This window comes from Geospiza fortis, unplaced genomic scaffold (genome assembly GCF_000277835.1).
Source record: "Geospiza fortis unplaced genomic scaffold, GeoFor_1.0 scaffold157, whole genome shotgun sequence".
NCBI lineage: Eukaryota > Metazoa > Chordata > Aves > Passeriformes > Thraupidae > Geospiza > Geospiza fortis.
Window position 1 is genome coordinate 561,315 of NW_005054314.1, and position 19,340 is coordinate 580,654.

The following is a 19,340-nucleotide window of genomic DNA, read 5'->3' on the forward strand; positions in this document are numbered from 1 at the left end:
CGGGCGGCTCGGCCGTGGCTCCGCGCACACGCGGGCATGGATGTAGGAGAAATGCGGGCATGGATGTGAGGGAAATGCGGGCATGGATGTAGGAGAAATGCGAGCATGGATGTAAGGGAAATGCGGGCATGGATGTAAGGGAAATCTTTTAATTTTGTGGTAGAAATAGCCCGAAGCTCGTCAGCCGTGTGCGAGGCAGCGCCGGCTGCGCGCCCTGCCCTGTCTCTTACCGGGAGCGGGGATGCTGAAAATTTTCTCTCCCCTTTCAGTAAGGCAGCTCTTGGCAGGGCCAGCAGAAATGTTTTCAGCTCCGTCTTCGTTTCCCGGGACAGTTTCTGCTTTAAAACCCCGAGCAGAACCCCCTGCCCTCCTCCCGGTGCCCACGTCCTGCTGCGGCGCGGGAGCGGCTCCGCCGGTGCGGGCACGCAGAGCCTCCCTCGCCCTGCGCCTTCGCTCTTCCTTTAGTATTCCCGATTTTGGAAGTACGAATGTTTAGTTTAGGAAACATGCGTGCGCGTCTGTGAGGGCTTCATAAGGACGCGGGCTTGAAGGTTTATTCTCTGCTCATGTTATCCAAAAACGCAGCTATAGACATTAACGAAATGTTATTTTTCAACTGTCTGCAATTCGGTTTATCACTATGAAGTCAACTTTTTCACTATGAAATCAACTTTCAGAAAATGCAGGAGGACAAAATAAAAATATGATGAGTTTTATACTACTTTACAACACTCTCACGCTACTTGAAGCAAACGATTTGTTGATGTTTCCTCGTTAGGGCTTTTAGAAATAATATGTTTTCTATGCCTCACGTAATCTCTGCTGGCTCTTGCTCTTCTTCTTTTCTTAGAAGCACCACCATGGTTTTGCATTTTAAGAGTGAAATAACGGCTTGCCTACCTTTGTAGTTGGTCATTGAGTTGTTCTGCAAAATTGCTACAGAAATCTTAATAACGAGAGCCTGAGATGTGAGCATGAGCATAGTTTACACAGACAAAAGTATGAGATTGGCTTAATCCATGAATAAAAGCTGAATTTAAAACTTTAAAACACGAGCTTCAGAATTCTGTAGATTATTCAAAAACCTACTAAATTTAAACTTTTTATGCTAATACAATTTACTGATTAATTTATAAGCTGGAAATATTAGCACTTCTTTGTGTGGCTAGTAATCCGCAAACTTTGAGTGCAGTGGCTTCTAATCAAAGCTTTTAGAGGAAAATGTTTAGAACTTCAGAGTAGAAATCAGGGATGACATTTTTTAATGGTTTGTGGCTATTGTAGGTAAAAGTTCAATCATGACAAGATGGAATGCTTGGAGTTGTGAACTCTTGTTGAATTTTTTTTTTAATATGATCAAAAGGATTCAGTATTTGCAAACTCAATGTCCCAAGGCTGTTCCTAAAGCCTGTCCTATGTTTTTGTTAGTGGAAGAGGTAATAGGCAAAGATGTTCTTGCTGTGTTCAGTTTTCTCACTGGAGGATGTATTTTTGCAAGAATAAAAATTTCTCTTTTCTGCTCAAACAAAAATCACAAAAATTTTAAGTATTCAAACAGACTAAGCATATTCAAACTAAATCAGTGCATCTTTGTAATTATTCTCATTATCTGTGCAAGCATCCATTCTCTATGCAAACACGTGGATTATAATGGTGCCTGATCTTTACCATTGCCTGTTCTTGAGCTATGCAAGGGTCTGAGAGAGCTCCAGAAGTTTGATGAATTCCCTTCAAGATTTAGCTGCTCTGGCTTTCAGGAAATATAAGATAATGGTGTCATGGATGCTTTAAGCAGAACTGTTGCTCAAGGAAGCTCTTTTGCTTCTCTATCTTCCCTCTTCCTTGTGCTAGCAGAAGGAAATGTGGCTGCACCGTGAGCTGGATGGGAAAACTGATCCTGATGGAATTATTCTGTCCTTTTCCTATGAGCTCACTGGAATGTTGGGATGGGTTGAGCTTGGTTCCCTGGGACAGCAAGACCTGCAGCACGAGCTGATATCTGTTTGAAGTGTTGGTGAAACTATTGAGTAACGAGGGTACACTCTGCCCACAGACTGACAAGTGGTGGTGGCTCAGTGATGGTACCTGGAGATACCCTGAGAAACAGAAATTGGGCTTCTGGTTCAACATCTTCTCATAGTACCTGTTAGAGTAGCCCTTTAAAAAAACAAAGTTCACTTTTACTTTTTTAGGGAATTCCCAGTTGGTGATGTTTTCTAGAATTGATGTCTGACATGTACTTTACTTTTTCCTGGAAGTTTGCCATTTCCTGTCGTATTTCCCTTCTTTGTTTTCTAATATGATCTTCAAGCTTTGTGATGGGTCTTGAGTAGGCATTGACTCAGTGCACACGATAAGGAAGGGTCAAAGCACAAATGGATTTATCGCTGTGACCGTCTCTGAGTCATGGCCTTGCTCTGCTTCTCGTTGGCTTTTGGGGAGGTAAAAAATGTATCCCTGAAGTGTGGCAGCAGTGAATTACCACTTGTCCCACACTGGTTTTGCTCACTGTGCCAGAACATAGCATTATATTTTTAATAGGTAATTGAGAAAGCAATGTGGTTTCCTTGTTGTTTTTTAACATTCTTGCATTTGCAATCTTTGCTTTGCTTGCAATCTTTGCTTAAATTGTGCTTCAGCTGCTGCTTGCAAGATGTAATCACTTGTCTTTTTAAGGATTTCTCTTTAAATCTATGCTGATGGATAACTTTTGGGGAGAACACGGTATTAATTGCTCCAAAAAATGTACATACTGTTTTTACTAAAGTTTCAGCATGTGATTCATCTTCCCGCAACGTGCAAAATCTTGAGTACCACAACCACTGCATTGTTGCAGGCTACAATTTCTTAAAAATTACTTTTCAGTTAATTTGTGCATATTTAAAATATTTATGAGTTCAGGTAACAAGAATAATACAAACACCTTAGTGGTCAGTACCTTATCTGATAGAAGACGTGAGCTGACAAAGCTGAGAAGTTATTTGTGTTCTTTTCTGTCAGAGAGTTAAAAATCTGCCAGTATTACTAACGGTAAAGTGTGGATTGTTACACTGGTAACTCCTTTCTTCCAGGAGCAAAAGTTCTTCCATCTCCATCCAATTTGAACTATTCATTGACCCATATCTGTACTCTGACCTGGACATGGAACCCCCCAGAGAACATCAGCAGTAGCTGCAACTTGGAGTATTCCAGTGACATCGTCATTAACGGGGTTCCCGAGGACAGAAGAGTAAGTACATCACCTCTTTGAGCTCTGTGTTCCAGTAAATGCCTTACTGTTATAAAACTCCGTGTGGGAGAGCATTTACACATATATAAATACAATTTTAATATAGCGTTTCATTCTTATCATGGGATCAAAACCTCAAAAATGAATCATACCAGCATATGGGATCTCCAGATCATAAAAATCTGTCTGTTGCTCTCTGATAACTGAGTGCTGATGGTAACACAGAAGTACTGTTATAATAATGGGAGAAGTCTCGTTTCAGTCTTTGCTTGTGCAGCTTTCTAGAAAGAATAGATACAGGGCAGTCTGCATACTCACGAGTTAAATGGGGATTTGCAAAGGCTTTTCTCCTTTACTTTGGACTCAGTTTAAAGAGACATGCAGATTTAGTTGTAGTTTGATAGTATTGCATCTTTTGGGGTAATGCCAAGAATTAACATTCCCTCATTTACTCTCTCCCTGCAATTACAATTGTTTATGGGAGGGTTGTGTTTTGATGACAATATGGTTCATGTTTGTTGCCTGAAACAGAAGTCATATAACTCATTTGCTTTGGCCTTTTTTTTTTCTGTGTTGGATGGTTTGTAGCCCAGATGTGCTCCTTGCTGTGGGTTAGCTGCTGTTTGGACAGGGCATTGCCGTGGTGCCCATTGCTATGGGCTGTAGGACAAGTATTTTTACGATTTATTGCCAGTAAGAAAATAAATCCGTTATTCCAACCTCTGGGAATTTGAAGCCTTTGGTAGTTGCCAGCTGTGGGGGAGGCAGTGCTGCAATTTCAGATATGGTTACAATTGATATGATGCCTCTTGAAGCAGTATATTGTTGTTGAGCCCTGTTACAGACTTACAGCCTGATGCTTACATTGGTCTCTTCGTGCTAACACTATTTTTCCCACAGCTCCAGGATATCCTGGACATGAGTAGGGATGTGGTTTGACCAGTTTGGATGGAGCATTGAGCAACCTGTTCTAGCAGAACGCAGGAACCTGCAGCGAGGGGGTTGGAACTGGATGATCTTTAAGCTCCCTTCCAGCCCAAAACATTTATAATTCTGTGACTCTGGTTTTGCAAAGAGCTGAGCTGATTTACTGTCACTACTGAAAGGGTGATGTTTCATTTTGACACTAATGATCTCTAGTAATCTTCATTGGACCTTTAGATGGGCCATTGGACCTTTAGTTGAACCTGCTAACATAGCAGAAACCTATTTACCTATTTTGACTGATTGATTAACAAATCAACAAGTAGAAAGCCTCCATGGTTAAAGAGCTGACTAAGTTTGTGGAAAAGTCTAATAGATATTAAGGTCATCAGCAATGAAAGAACTGAGGGTTAGCAGTTTCACAGGACAGGATGGATTTTTCCTTTTTCCTTTCCTTCCTTGGAAATTTTCTCCCATTTGTTGCTAGAGATGATAACAACTGGTGCTTAAGAAAGACAAAAGAAGTGGCCAAGCTGGGGTGAAGGGGTGAGCTGGCTGCAGCCCCTTAGCTGGGGGGTTTTCTTTTGGAAAGGGCAGAGATACTTTGACATTTTGGCTCAGGGGTGAGGGGCTGAACTCGGCTCCGAGCTCTCTCTCATTCCTGGGGTCTCGGGCTGCGGTCGCTGTGGGAAGAATTCCCCACCACTGGGGAGTCCTGTCTCCCACTGTTTTCTCCTACCACGAGTGAGTCTTTGCTTGTAAGAGTGGCCATTGAACTGGGGCCTTATTAACACCCGATCTCACTGGAAGGGACCCTCACCATCTGCTCGGGAGCCTCCAGGAACGCCCGGACCCCGAGCCCCTTCCCCCTCTGAGGGAGCCTCTCCCGGCTGTGTTTGGGAGCCGGGCTGCCGCTGCCCAGCCCCGCCATTCCTGTGCCACTGCTCCAGGTGTTTCACTGCGCTGTAACCCCACACCCTGCCTGACAGGACACCCCGTGGCTCCTGCTACGGCTGTGGAGTTTCTGATTCATTTTGTTTTTTACTGTGGGATTTTGCTCGCCTCTGCCATTCCAGCTTGCTGCTTCTGAGGGTCCTGCTGCAGCTCCTTTCGCTATCCAGAGGGGCACTGACACCAGCTGCCCCTGGGGTTCCCAGGGGAACTCCCCCGCCCGGCCGGGAGCCAGCAGCGCCCCTGCTGGCCGTGCCTGGAACTGCACCGAGGGGAGGCTGGGCTGGGTTTGTGCTCTGCTCTTTGCAGTGTGAGACACGGACATTCCAGTCGAGAACTGGTGTTCCTTTCCTCATGTCTGTGCCTGGAAGTGTTGTTGTCTTATTGCATATCCATACTGTTGTCTTCTTATCGCAAAAGTTTCATACCTTCTTGGTGTTTCTCATGGGCAGCTCTCAGAGCACCGACTTTTTCTTCACAAAGCAGCCAACGGACTCCAGTTCCCTTCTCACCCAGCCACCCCACTCTTTTCTAGCACTCTTCTTCTCATTGATTACAGCTGTGGCCTGTTAAAGTGAGGCCTGTTCCTAATCTTTGATAATTGGCCCAGCTGCAGCTGCCTAGGGGTAAGATTACTTTCTACACTATCTTTATTTTCTTATATTCTATCCCCCTACATGAAAGCCCCTTTATTTTCGAGTTATAATAATTTGTTGGGAAGGGGGCCCACATTTCTTATTCTGACAGAGGTTCCTACCTTCCTTGCCAGACACCTGTCTTTTAAACCCAGACAAACCTAATCTGTCCATTTGTTTGATTTCTTTACCCTCTCATTAGTGCCAATATTTATTATTTTGATATGTGAGTGGTTACAGCATTCTTTGGCCATAACAAAATTATTTGTTTTGTACCCAGTTTCCAGTTAACTAAAACGCATCCTCCTAGGCCAACAAGAGATGCTCAAGAAAGTGTGTGTGAAAGAAGGGTGAGCCTTTTTCTCATGCAAACGTAGTTGAAATGGAAGATCATGAGATACTTGGGCTTGATGTGGTGTCGCTGCTTTTAATAGCCATTTATGGGTTTGTTTTGGTAGGTTTTTCTTCTGCTCTTTAAATCATCCTAACTCATCTCACTGCTTTTTGTTCGTGTCTTCAAATGTTCTTCATTCTGTTGGTCGTGCCCTCATGTGCACAGACACAGAAAGGTGAAGGTCAGATCTGTAAGTGCCTGTTTATACCGCTGTAGTATAAACATGCTTATTTTGTATTATCCATGAAGATTTTTCTAGGATCATTTTGCCCCTTGTTATACTTACTTCTTGATCTCTGTGTAGCCTTTGCTTATGTCTGTAGGTCGCAGGGGTAGGAGTAGCTCTTCTTTGTGAGCTCTGACTGCGCCTGCGAAAGAAGAAAGCAAAGCCAAGTGATGCTGAGGCTTCCCACATAGCCAGACACTGGTTTCCTTTGGCTTTGGGCTGTAGTCTTTCTGAAGGGCTGTAATATATCCTGACAGTAGTAGGAATTCCCATGTGTCTGAGATGGTGTGACAAATGTTTTGGTTTTCTTCCCCCCATCTGAACCCAGGAATGGAGTAAGAGCCGATTCCGTGTGACGGACGCGCACTTGAATGAGGAAATGCGCCTCAGAGTGAGAAGTGAGTGCAAGAATGACAACACCAGTGAGCCCAGCCCCTGGGTAGAGACCTCCCTCCTGCCAAAAGGTAATGCCAGCAGTGGCCAGACCCCTCTTGCCAGAGGAGACATGGCTTTTTCTCTTCTCTTTCAACAAGAAATCATAAAATACATCATAGGGAAATACCAGACACAAAGATTGGTTTTATTGATAGAGCTTAAACAGGATGATTATACCACCTTTAAATGCAACTGGGGTCTTCTGATGCTTAAAGTCTTCTGGGCAAGCTTGTAAAATTGAAGTGCTCTTCCAAAACAGCAGTGTAGTTCCTGTTATTTGTCTTCTACCTCCTTTGAGCCCTTCTTTCTGAAGGGTTGTAATATATCCTTACACTGGCAGGAATTCCCATGTGTCTGAGATGGTATGACAAATGTTTTGGTTTTCTTCCCCCCATCTAAACCCAGGAATGGAGTATGAGCTGCTTTGGTTTTGGTGGTTGTGGCATAAGAGATGGCTCTGACTCCATTAAGCCTGCTGCCTTCATGACTGACATCTAAATCAGTTTATTTTGTATGATTTTCCTGTATAAACAGAAGCCCATAAAAAAACCTCTAAAACTGTCTGTGTAGGAGGGAGGAATGTAGTAAATTTAATAACTTGTTGAATAAATTACTTAAATAATTGTAATAGGGTTCTGTCTTTTTCAAGAGATGAGTGAGGTCTACAAAGCATAGCAAAATGAATAGAGAAAAAGTATTTTTTTGTTTCTTGGCATGCAGAAATATGGGGTCCACAGCAAAACTGTTAGGAAGCAGACTTTGAGGAGTAAGCTGTTTTGCTGAATACTTGAAGTTAGGATGTACAGCAAGAAAATGAGCCTCTTGCCTAAAAGTCTGTCTTAACCCAGGAGCATGACTTGATGTGGATGAAAACCACATGTGGTTGGGAGAATCAGAGACCTTATCAAGCTTGTGTGGGTGTCTGCCAGAAGGGTTCTGTAAATCAGGGAAGGAGATCATTAGGACAGCATGTGTTAAACAGGCAGGGGATTTTAAAACTGTGCGTGCAGATGAAATATTTTTATATATTTCTTGGAATGGGAAAACCTGTTTCATTTCCCTATACTCTTAGTTGCTGCTTCAGGGAGAATGCAAGCTCAGACTTTCAAAGTAGATCTGCATTTAATACGCATTTAGTTTTTAGTTCATGGAGATGTTGCTACTTGCTACAAGGAAAAGGTATCCAATGCAATGTAATATGGTAATAAGTGTAAAGAACTCATAGAGAAATGCAAGATTGAATATGACAGACTTTATTCCATAATTGTTCTGCCTGGGTGATCCATTGGCCTATTCACAATTGCTAAGTACTCATTTGTATTGATGTGACTTGAGTTTCCAAATGTTAGATTTTAATGTCTAAAGGTATATGGCTCTCCAGTAAAAAGTCAACTTACCTAGTGTTGCTTTTGTCAATATTTAAGACTCAGAGGTATTTCCTCGTATTATAAATACCAAGCAACTAATACTATATCTGGAGGAGCTAAAAATAGTAAGCCCTTAATTATGGTTGACATTGATGGCTGTAAAAGCATTTAGCTTTGTTGTAGTTTTCCCTGCAATTACCAGCTACTTTGACTTATTTTTAAAGTACCTATAGATTAATAGAAATAAATATTTTCCTGACTTAATACCTTGTCCTTAGCATCTGGTAACTCTAAGTAGCAATTCAGCCATGGTGAGCTCTGGGATGTGCTGTTGTGATTGGCTTGCCTCTCAAAGTTATTTTGCTGAAATTTCAGCCATTGCAAGCTCTAAACAGCTGGAATTCATCATTTGTTGTGCTGAACAGGCAGTGTAGTCTGAGAGGTAACCAACCCATTTCTGCCTCCCAGTTTCAGTTATGAAATGTTTTACTTCTGGAACCAGCAGAGAAAACTTGGACAAAATAAATCTTAGAGAACATTTCCAACTTGCCTTGCAGGTATTCCAGGTACTGCTGCTGTTGACTTGGGCTGTGTTTGGCACAATCTGGAGTACATGGCTTGTACCTGGCATCGTGGGGAGAATGCAAGCAGTGACACCAACTACACTTTGTTCTACTGGTTTGTGGGAGATTTGTTTTCCCAGCTCTAAAGTGCTCCAGGACTACTCTTTAGCTTTACATGACACATTCCACTTGTCTGCTTCCTGTTGCTTTTAAAGTTCCCAGGGCATTGTGTCCAAGTTCCTGCTCAGTCCCATCCAGCAGAGAACTTCAGCACTGAAGGGGTCAGAAGCTGCTATGGCCAAGACTTTTTGGGAAGTTGATATAACTGCTTTGTGTCTGCTTCTGTAGCCCAGATTAACACAGCTGCTATTGCTTTCTATACTTTTGTTTGGGCACTTGATTCAAAAAGGGAATAATTAAGAACTAAGCTAGACCAATGTATTAGTTGCTTTCTTTGCAGTCCAACAAAACAGGATGTTTAAGTTAGGATCACTCACAATGTTTGTGTCAGCTCATAAACCATTGGGAAATGGTATGAAAGCATGAATAACTCTTAGCCGTACTTCTGTTTGCATCTTCAATGTTGTAAATAACTGATTCACCTCTAAAGCTATGAAGAACATCTTTTTATCATCATCCTCCCCGCTGGCCAGTGGACAGCCATAAATGGTGTCTTGTTCCCAAGGAACAGACTTGTGTGAGCCAGCTCTTGGCATTGATAGCTGTACATGCTGATCTATGCATACTTCTGCACCTGGATGGGGCTTGTGAAATGCCAGATTGCATTAGCTTCTGTAGAAATAGTGGAGTTTCCTTTTCGAAAGCCCCATGTTGTAGTTTTAAATCAGCTTTTTGTCTTATTTGAGCTAACTACATGAACTTTTTGCTCTTCTTCTCCAGTGGCAGTCTCACAGGCCAGCTGTTCAGTTCAGGGCATTTGGGCAGCAAACAGCACAAGTCTTGCTGCTTTCATTAAATGTGGGGGGACTATTTGTCCACACTGCTGCTCAAACTTTTTCTTTGTTATAAGAACAGGACCAATGCAGGATTGATGATCTGAATTTCTGGGTGGAGAGATACTTACTGGAATAATGCTTTAGATTTGAGCTATATATTTTCAACCTGCCCTTAATTTTAATGGAAGACGTAGCTGCAGTGACTTCAAAGTGGTTTAATTCATGCTGCTTTGAAAGAATAATAATTTTTAGATTTTAAAGCCAAAAACCAAGAAAGCACTTCAATTTTAGACTGAAAGGTACATTTTCCACAATGCCACTGAGGTGGGGTTTTTGTTTGTTTTTCTGGGAGGAAAGGCTATTGATGTATTTTCATTGAGACTTGGGCCACCAAGAGAAGCAAGGAAGAAGTTTGTCTTCCTAACTTCTCTATTATTGGAAGGGAATACTGACATTTTGAAAATCAAATCAGGTAAATAGGTAAAACTCAACTGTCTCAAGGGCTTCAATACTTGAGGCTGAGCTAAAGATTGATCAGATCATTCTACCACAGAGATGAAATTCTGCTGACAAGAAGTGGTCTGAATTTAATATGTTCTCTAAATATTCTTTACTCCTTGGAATTGTTCTCCCATGTGGAAAATGTGAACCAAAGCTGACAGCAGTTGTTCTTTTTGATATAAAGCAAGCCTGCCTCTCTTTCTGCGCTCTTAACAAAAACAAGACTCTTTCTAAAGCTTGAGATAGAGGCTGCTTACTTTGCTTAGCTTTTACTTTTTTATATGCTATAGCATAGCTTTAATGCAATATCAGTCTTTAGAATTTGTAACACATGTTTATAAACAAGCTTTCCCATTGCTGTCCTTTTCTTCTGAAGTTTACAAGAATGATTTATTCCTCTAGGTTTGATGGCTTGGAAAACCCTAAGAGCTGTAGCAACTCCTCTGTAGACCAAGGAATCTTTGAATGCATTTTCAGTCTTAGCTTCCCAAAAGACAGGAGAACTTATCCTGCTATAAGTATTTTGATTAGAGGTGATTCTGAAGAAGTCAGGCCTGTGTGTGCAAGTATAAATCCTTCTACCCTTGGTAAGTTTAACATCACATCATAAAAATATAATTAAAATAAGAAATTTCTAGTACATTGTTGTGTTTGAGAAACTTCACCTCATAAAGTATGGATGAGACAATGAGACTAGATGCTCCCTTCTACTGACCTTTGATTTGAAATTATGTAGACAAGAGTTTGTTTTCTGTGGGATGGTTATCTGGGAGGAAGGGGGAGGGGTAATTTTCTGTTAACTTCTATTATTCTTTAGTTGGTTTACTCTTTTTTTGACTTACTAGTGCTAACTTCTTCCTCTTTCTCTTCTTAAACTGGTGTAACATTCTGCAGTACAGGACTGAGCAATTTTTGCAAATGGTGAAATAGAATTTTGAACTAATTATTCCATTTTGCATTTCAGTAAAACCTGCCACACCAAGACAATTGACATTGTCAAAGATTAGTGATAGAATTGATGTAGAGTGGAGTGAATCAGAAACTTTTCCAAAAAGTTGTTTACACTATGAAGTTAAGTGTTGCAATGGTGATTTGGACACTGGTCAGATCATTGCAGTAAGTTTTCATTGCTATTTTTTTTTCAGTGAATCTTTTGAAATATTTGCAGTTGATAATGAGCAGTTGCATGTGACTGGGTCGGGTGCCAGAGCTGGAAGTGCCGTGTGAATGTAGGATTTTTCTCTCATACTCTAGATTTGTTAGTACATCAAAATCCATGCAAGCCTTATGAATCCTTCCCATCATTTTTAGGGTAATTTGTTAGTGTGTGAGAACAGTCTGATAAAGAGGGATTTACTAAACTCTCAGGAAATGGTGCCTGTCTGCTTCTCAGGCATATGGGCTTTGGTGTTCTGGTGTTGGGTTTTCCTGCTGTTGGTCTCTGTGCTCATGTGGCAGCTTTGGAATTGAATGCTGTGACCTGATTGCCCTAAAGAAAAATCAACCACTGGTGCAGACAAGAGCAGAGAATCTCTCAGAGAAAAGCAAGGGAATAAAGATTGAGGATAGAGGGGAAGAAAGAGGGGTGCACCCTCAGGTACACTGATTTTAGTGTGCACATAAAAAGCATTGAGTTCAGTGTCTGGATGGACTCATGCTGTATGTCCATAGCCAAACTGAATGTAGTGTTTGATCAGAATGGTAAAAACAACATGATAAATTTCGAAGTGAGTGGCAGTCTTCTCCTGTGGAGCATGTTTAGTTGTTCATTCTACTCCAAACTCAAATGCTAGCAACATTCCCCAGGAAACTGGTATTTTGGATAAAAAATAAGTGCAGTTAGATCCTATCTAGTGTGTACTCTTTGTAGAGGCATCACAGAACACTTTGGCATGGTTGGTTATGCTGCCCTGACAAGAAGGGAAGCTAAATCACAGATGTTTCTCAGAAAAAGGAAAAAAAAAATTAAAAAGGCACTGATCCAAATGCTAAGTCGTAGTTTAATCATTGATGCCAAATGCTGCATGATAGATGTAGCAGTGAATGAGATTAAATCTTAGCTTTGGAATGTGCATTTAGGCCTTCTGTGCTTGTTAAATTCCACTATGTCCTATGTTTAATGAGGTTTCATAGTCATAAAAAGGTCTTCCATCAAAACATTCAGAATACATTAGCTGCACAATGTAAATAGTCTTGGAAGTGACTGAGAATACCCTGGTAATTGAACAAAGAAAATTGCCTTTTCTTTTTTGCCTTAGTCTGAAAGGAATTCTGTGTCAATTGCTGGCATTGATGCTAACAGCAAGTACAGCTTCAGAGTGAGAGCAAAGCCAAAGCGGGAGTGCTACAACAGCCATCTCCAAAGTGACTGGAGTGAGGAAAAAAGCATTGGTGAGAGACTTGTCCCTGCACTGTGCTGCACTTTACTCTTCATCTCTAAGGCATTTAATACCTTTCTGTCTGCTAAATAAATGGGAGTCAAGGATCATCTCCTTATGTAGCTATTTAATTTTGAGTGAAAAAAGGACAGAAGAGCTCTAGTCCTTCAGCAGCATCACCAGGCCCAGCCTGTGCTGCTGTTGGTAGTGGAGCCATTTGTGGAGCTGTGCAAAGTCCAGTGTAGCCAATTTTTCAGCCCTGAGTCTTGCTCATTTGTATTTCCTTGCTAAACACATCAACATTATAATCCCATCTTTGGAAAATAAGACTGTCCTTGCCTACAGAAGTGGTACTGTACTTGAAAAACCACTGAGTCTTTGAACAAATTGGAGAATTAACTATTTTGTTGTCATTATTCCTAAAAAGCCTCTAAAAATATCCCTAAGTTTCAAAAATTTCTGTTTTCCAGGTGAGAAGAGGGACTCTACAATCTATTTTGTTCTAATAATTACCATTCCATTAATAGTAACAGTATCTACAATAATTCTACTGGTTTATCTAAAAAGGTAAATATTGATCTCCCTACATTTGCTGCTATCTTTGTCAAGATGAAAGTTATTTAGGATCTGTCTGTGTCAATGTTCGCCTTGTGTTTTGGGGAGTAAAAATAAGAAATGGGTAGAGTTGCACAGAGAATGAAGGCTGGCCAGTGATGACAAAGTTGAGTCTTGACTGTACCCAAACATGACTTTGACATTTTTAAATGATCTTGGGGTTTTTAAATGATTTTTAAATTAATATATCCTTCATCTAAATATTTTGTTTTTAACTTCATGAAGGCTGAAGATATTAATTCTTCCACCAATTCCGGACCCTAGAGAAATTCTCAAGCGCATGTTTGGAGAGCAGAACGAGGATTCCCAGGTTAGTAAGAAACTGTTGGGTCAACAAATCTATTGAACTGGGATCTCTAGACTTGAAGTTTTGTTTTTCATATGTCTGTCTTATAACTAACTGTGTATAAGTAAGTATATCATATGAAGATGAGGTATTTTACAATACTAGGAATTGTTCATAAACAATTACCCAAAACTTAGATTTCCTTCCCCACCCCCCCAACTGCATGTACTTTTCTAGTTAGATTAATAGAATTACATTATTCTGTTACTCCAGATTGCTAGGCCCTTAAATTTGTTTCAGGTTGGGGTTTTTTGGGTGGCATTTTTCTGATTGTCAGGCTTCTTTTGTTGTGTGGGTTTTGGTTTGAGGATTTTTGGTTTTGTTTTTGCAACTCCATTAATTGACTTTTACTGAACATTCATGTCTTTCTGCTACTTAATCATATTTATGATGCTGAATTAAGCTATTTGTGTTTGACTTCCAGAAACTAACATTTTTAGCACTCTCACATTTATCATAGTCTGTTAGCTAGGAAGTAAATCAGACATGTAGCTTCTTGTTAGCAAAAGAACAAAAGCAGCTATAGTTTCAGGCACTGGTTGATGAAAGGCTTGCAGTGGTGCCTTATTTTGGGGAAAATAAATGTAATACCATTAAGGAAACTGATTTCTAAATTAATCTCTCTCAGTAGCCCTTTATAAAAATCCAAAGAGAAGGACACTGACAAGCCCTAATTCAAACCTTGACATGAATGTTGTTCTCCCAAATGGGACTCTTGACCATGAGGGCTGTAACTGTGGTAGCAGTTACACTTTGTTGTGCTTTCACAAGTGTTTGGTTACTGCCCCAGGTAATTTTCTCTGTGTGAAAACTCTACAAAAACTGTACATGCTCAGTTCTCCATCCTCCTGCCTGAGCTTCTCCCGTTGGCTGTAGTTGGAAGCACCAACCTTCAGTTCTTCATTTCCAGAAGACATCTCTTCTGTCAGCCAGGTCTAAGCCATGGCTCTGAAGAGCACATTTTGTTGCCCAGCTACCTTGGCTTTCCACTGTAATACAGGGTATATGTTGTGGAACAGGGGTCTGTCTTACTGGGGTGAAAAAGCAACATTTGCCATGAGGAAATACTGTTAAAAATGTTGTTCCTCTCTTTCAGAGCTCTGCAAAGGATGATCCCATGAATGCTTTTGACAGGTTAATTATAGAAGAAGAAATTCATTCTTTAATTTTAACAGAAACTTCAGAGAGCACTAATGCTGAAAAAGAAAACAGGTAGACTCTGCTTTATCAGTGAAAGAGGAGGAATTCCTGCTCCTGTACCTCAGGTGACTGTACATGTGAAGAGGCCTGTGAGCCACTGGCCAGCTCTTCCTTCTCTGAAGATGCATCACTAACAGTGACTGTTCTTCCATCTCTGCCAGAAATACCCATCTGAGCTCAGTCAGGATGAGCACGTGTGTAATCCCATGAGACTGCATTGTGGTTCCCTGCTCTGGCTTCAGCCAGCTCTGCCCTGCAGTTGTTACTGCCACTTGCACTTGTGTTTGTGCCTCACACCACACTGTCAGGGTTGTTTGTTTGTTTTGGTTTTTTGTTTTTGTGGGGTTTTTTGTTTGTTTGTTTGTTTGTTTGTTTTTTGTTTGGTTGTGGGTTTTTTTGTTGTTGTTTTTGGGGGGTTTTTTTGTTTGTTTTTGTTTTGGATCAAGCACTGTGACTTCTCTGAAGTGTTTGGCTCTGTTTGCAGTGGGTGGGATGGGTCATTCGTGCTACTACGTGGGGTGGCAGAGCATGGACTGTTTGTAGATAACCCTTTGTGTGCCTGGGCTGGGCACTCTCTGGAGGGCACTTATGGACTGAGCTTCCTGTGCTTCTGCCCATCAGCTGGGGCTTGGTCAAATCCCACCAAAGAGGGTTTTAATTTGCAAATGTGTTTGAAAAGCCTCTGCTTTCCAGCTGGTGTTCAGAATATTCATAAAAAAGGCTTAGTTTTGTTATCCTGTCAATTGCCTGTCCTCAGATGCCTTGCCTTCGTGGACTTCTTGGGTTAATTATACTTTGAGTAAAAGGAGAAATAGAAGTTTTTTACTTGTTCTGTGCAGTAGCAGATAAGTGTATTGAATCTCACCAGACTGTGATTCTACTTTGGCCATATTGGCCTGAAGACACCTGATTTTTAGCAGCTAAGTTGTCCTGAGCCTGTCCAATAAAAAATATTAGGATGGATGCATGAGTCTAAGGAGCTGTGGTCAAAAGGATTAGCAAATATTAAACCACTGAAACCCAACTAATTCAAAGGCTTCAAGACCCATCCTTACTGCCAGACTGATGGATCTGGGGAAGAGGGGGTGACAACCTTGACCTGTTTTCTAAGAGATAAGTTTTATTCTTTCTATAGTGGTGAGACTGATTGGAGCTTCCCCTCTAGGACTTAGCAATGTAAAACAAGGTGCTGATTTGACTTTTAAAAAAATATTTCTTCTATATTTTACTGTAACAGTTTGACAGGTGTTTTTGATGTTGTTTTGTTCATTCTCTGATGGTTTTGTTTTGAGGATTCTTTACCCAGCAAAGCTCAGCAGGTGTTTTCTGTAAAACTGTGACATTTTTCTGCTCTGCATTCTCAGCATTAGTTTCTGCCCTGTGCTGCAAGGGTGGTTACAGTGGTACCTTGATTGTGCTGGAGGAAGAAGATAATGGAATGGGGAGAAAAGGATCCATGGAAGCCCTTTATGGTTAGTGCTCAGGGATTTCTTGCTCCTTCCAGATAAGTGTAGACATGTGAGTCATGGACATGGGCAGTCTTAGCAGACTGGGAAGAGATGTGACAGGCCTTCTAGGAGCAGACTTTATAGCTACTAACCTTTGAAAGTTCATCCCTGTCTTCAAACTCCGTTCAGTCAAAAAAGTGAAACTAAATGCTATATTTTTAGAACATATTGTTCTGCAAGAAGTAGAATTAGTACCACAGGCTTTTTAGCTACAAATGTGCATCTTTTATGCACTTATGTATTCCCTCCTTATCAATAAATCCAGTTCTTTCCCCATTGTTCGCTGAGCCTCTCAAATACAGTTTTTTTCCATGTCTTTTATCCTCCTTTTGTTAGTGGTAGAAAGGAGAGGAGAAATGTAGCAGAACTAGCAGACCCCCTATTAACACATGCCTTTTACCTCCAATCAGGCTATAAAAACCCCAACATTATAAAAATTAGTAAACGAGACAAAATAAAAATAAAGCCTCAGGGATTTCAGTGAGAAAAAACTCAGGTTATACAAAGTCAGCTAGTAGCACTCTCTGAAATTCCAGAGATTAAGGAATAGCATGAGGAAAAGAGTAATTACATTCCTTGCTGAATTCATTCCCTCTGCAACACTGATGTCCTTAAAATGATAAATATTCCTTCAATCTACCTCATCTGGAATGTTGCTCAACATAGACCACTAGAGAGATATGTATAGTTTCAAGATAAGTAAACATGTAATAAAAAGTGTAATAAAAAGGTTTGTAGCTTTCAGCATAGCAATCTAGGAAAATCACTACTTACCCCTAAATTCTTTTGACTTTTATGCTGGTGTCTATGACAAACCCAAAATTTATTTGCTTTTAAAGAAAAACCAAACCAACAAAAAACCCCAAATTTGTAAAGCCATAGAATGGGAAAAAAAAATGGATGGTAGGTGTTAGGCCAAAAGGAAGATTTAAATGCTAAGGATGGTTTAAGTCACTGTATAGAAAGGTTTTAAATAACACTAGTTGACACTTCCTCGTGGATTCATTTATTGAGCCTGTGTTTCAGCATGTAAAGCAAATATCTGAATATACTTTCACCTTTAACATGTTTTTTTAAGGTAAGAGGTTTTTTAGCTTGAAATTATCTAGATTTTGCTATGATTTATTTTTTTTCTTCATTGCAGTTACTTGATCTGTAAATTTGTTCAAAGAGTGAATAAATGTGATTGAATGCTTTTCAGTGTAATGACATGGCATTTTGTTCTTGGGTTGAGGAGATTAAACTGAGCCCAAAGAGGTGAATTTTTAATGAGGAACCATGCTTGAAGCATGCAGAATCCAGAGAAGAAAAGCTGAGTTGCTTTGCTGTCTTCCCTTTTAAGAGTGAGTTGTTTTAAGAGTCCATTGTGGATGGACTGCATGGCCATGGTTTTGGCTGGAATATTGGAACAGAGATGGAGCTGAGCACAAGGTTTGGGCTCTCACCCTCTCTACTCAAGGCCATTCTACTTTCTGACATTGGCACGGTATTTCAATGCCATAGAGACTTAATAAACCGTCAAATAGGAATTTGACTGAAATTGCTGCAGCCTTCCCCAATGTATCTTCAGTATTTTAAATCTTGTTAGCTGCTGAGGTTATTGAAAATGCCAGATTGCTAAACTGATGGAAGCCATCAACTTGTCACTTAGACCCAAATATATTCAAGTGCCAAATAAACACATTAGTAATGGCTTCTTGGAAAGACTGAGGGAGAATTCTTAATTCCCTTCAGTGAGCAGATTGTTCAAAATTAAAATATAAACCATGACATTGAAAACAAGACTTTCATGTTTCTCTTTCACAATTCTACAGTTTTGGTGGTAATAATGACTAACAATTATTTTAATCACTCCCCATAAATGACCTTTTCCTATTTTAATATATTCTGTTAAATAATCTCAGCTTTCTGTATTTGGCATCATTGAGAAATTGAACAATTCTTTTTTTTTTTTTGGTTAAGGAATGACATGACATAGTTGACAGAAGTTCAGAGGAACACACTTCAGTGTGTTCAGTTCAGAGGAACACAGTGAGGTGTAAGTCACAGTGTTTCAGTGCTTACTGGGTAGAACAAGTCACAGGTTGGGTATTTCCATTCACTGGAAAGTATTCAATAAACTTATTTCTGAGCTGGGACTTCAATACTCAGACTTTCCTTTTTATTTTTTTTTTCATTGTTAAAAAAAAAAAACAGAATGAAATTTTTGTTTTGGAGGGTTTTCCACTCACTCAAGCAAGAACAGGATGTTGGTGAGTAGGGGGTGGAAGTCCAGATATGGTCAGGATGTTGTAGAAACCTCCCTCCCTCCTTCTCACCCAGGTGCTGTGGTTGGGCAGCAGCTGAGATCTACAGGAACAGGCAAGGTGGGACTGGGAGGAGCAGTTCTGCTGGGTTACTGAAGGTTCACCAAGATAATCCCCAAATACTTCAGTTTTAAACAATATTTGCAAAATATATTTTAGGGGGGCATTGCCAGCTGTAGAAATGTAGCTTCTAGATAATACTGAAAATCCAAATGCAAAACCAGATTAGCATCTCTCTATTTGGATGAACTTTCTGCAAGCTGTTGAATCAAGGTGACAGCAGGAGGCTCAGATCACATGATGTAACAAAATCCACACTGTTACCACAGCAAAGCAGTGTGGGTTTGGGTGGGTGGCACGGGGAAGAGAAACTTTGTTTCGGGTCCGGAAACTCTGTCTCAGGTTTCTAACATGTAAGGGCCTGACAGCTTGTTGATGACTTATGGGGTTTTTTGGGGTTAGTTTTTTCAATCTGTTTTTCCAATATGCTGGTTAGGTAAATGAAATAATTTCTCTTTGTTTGTAAACCTTGTGGTGTTTATCACTGAAGGACCCCCTTCTATGGCCATTCTCTGGTTATTGCTTAGTTTTCTGAAGATAGTAATCCAGTGGGGAAAGACAATTGGTGCTGCCACCACAGAGCTGAAAACCAGCCAGTGTACTCTAGTAATAGTCTCTGCTTCTTGTTTGGCTTTTGCTAAAATACTGCAATTATTTTGATGACTCTTGCATAAAGCAGCTACAAAAAGATAACTTTCCAGTTAACCAGGACATCCAGTAATCATGTTCTTAGCTTGTTACATCAG

General features: G+C 40.5%; 1 protein-coding gene across 1 annotated transcript in view; it reads left to right on the plus strand.

Annotated features, from left to right (window-relative positions):
* Nucleotides 1–15,043, plus strand: part of IL13RA1 (interleukin 13 receptor subunit alpha 1) — a 15,711-nt gene extending 668 nt beyond the window's left edge. Inside the window, exons 2-10 of the mRNA XM_005419801.2 lie at nt 3,072–3,229; nt 6,688–6,823; nt 8,719–8,839; nt 10,584–10,768; nt 11,146–11,297; nt 12,440–12,572; nt 13,030–13,126; nt 13,400–13,484; nt 14,617–15,043. Of these exons, the coding sequence (XP_005419858.2) occupies nt 3,072–3,229; nt 6,688–6,823; nt 8,719–8,839; nt 10,584–10,768; nt 11,146–11,297; nt 12,440–12,572; nt 13,030–13,126; nt 13,400–13,484; nt 14,617–14,736 (1,187 nt within the window). The 3' untranslated portion in view covers nt 14,737–15,043. The remainder of the gene's footprint in view (nt 1–3,071; nt 3,230–6,687; nt 6,824–8,718; nt 8,840–10,583; nt 10,769–11,145; nt 11,298–12,439; nt 12,573–13,029; nt 13,127–13,399; nt 13,485–14,616) is intronic.
* The last annotated feature ends 4,297 nt before the right edge of the window (nt 15,044–19,340 follow it).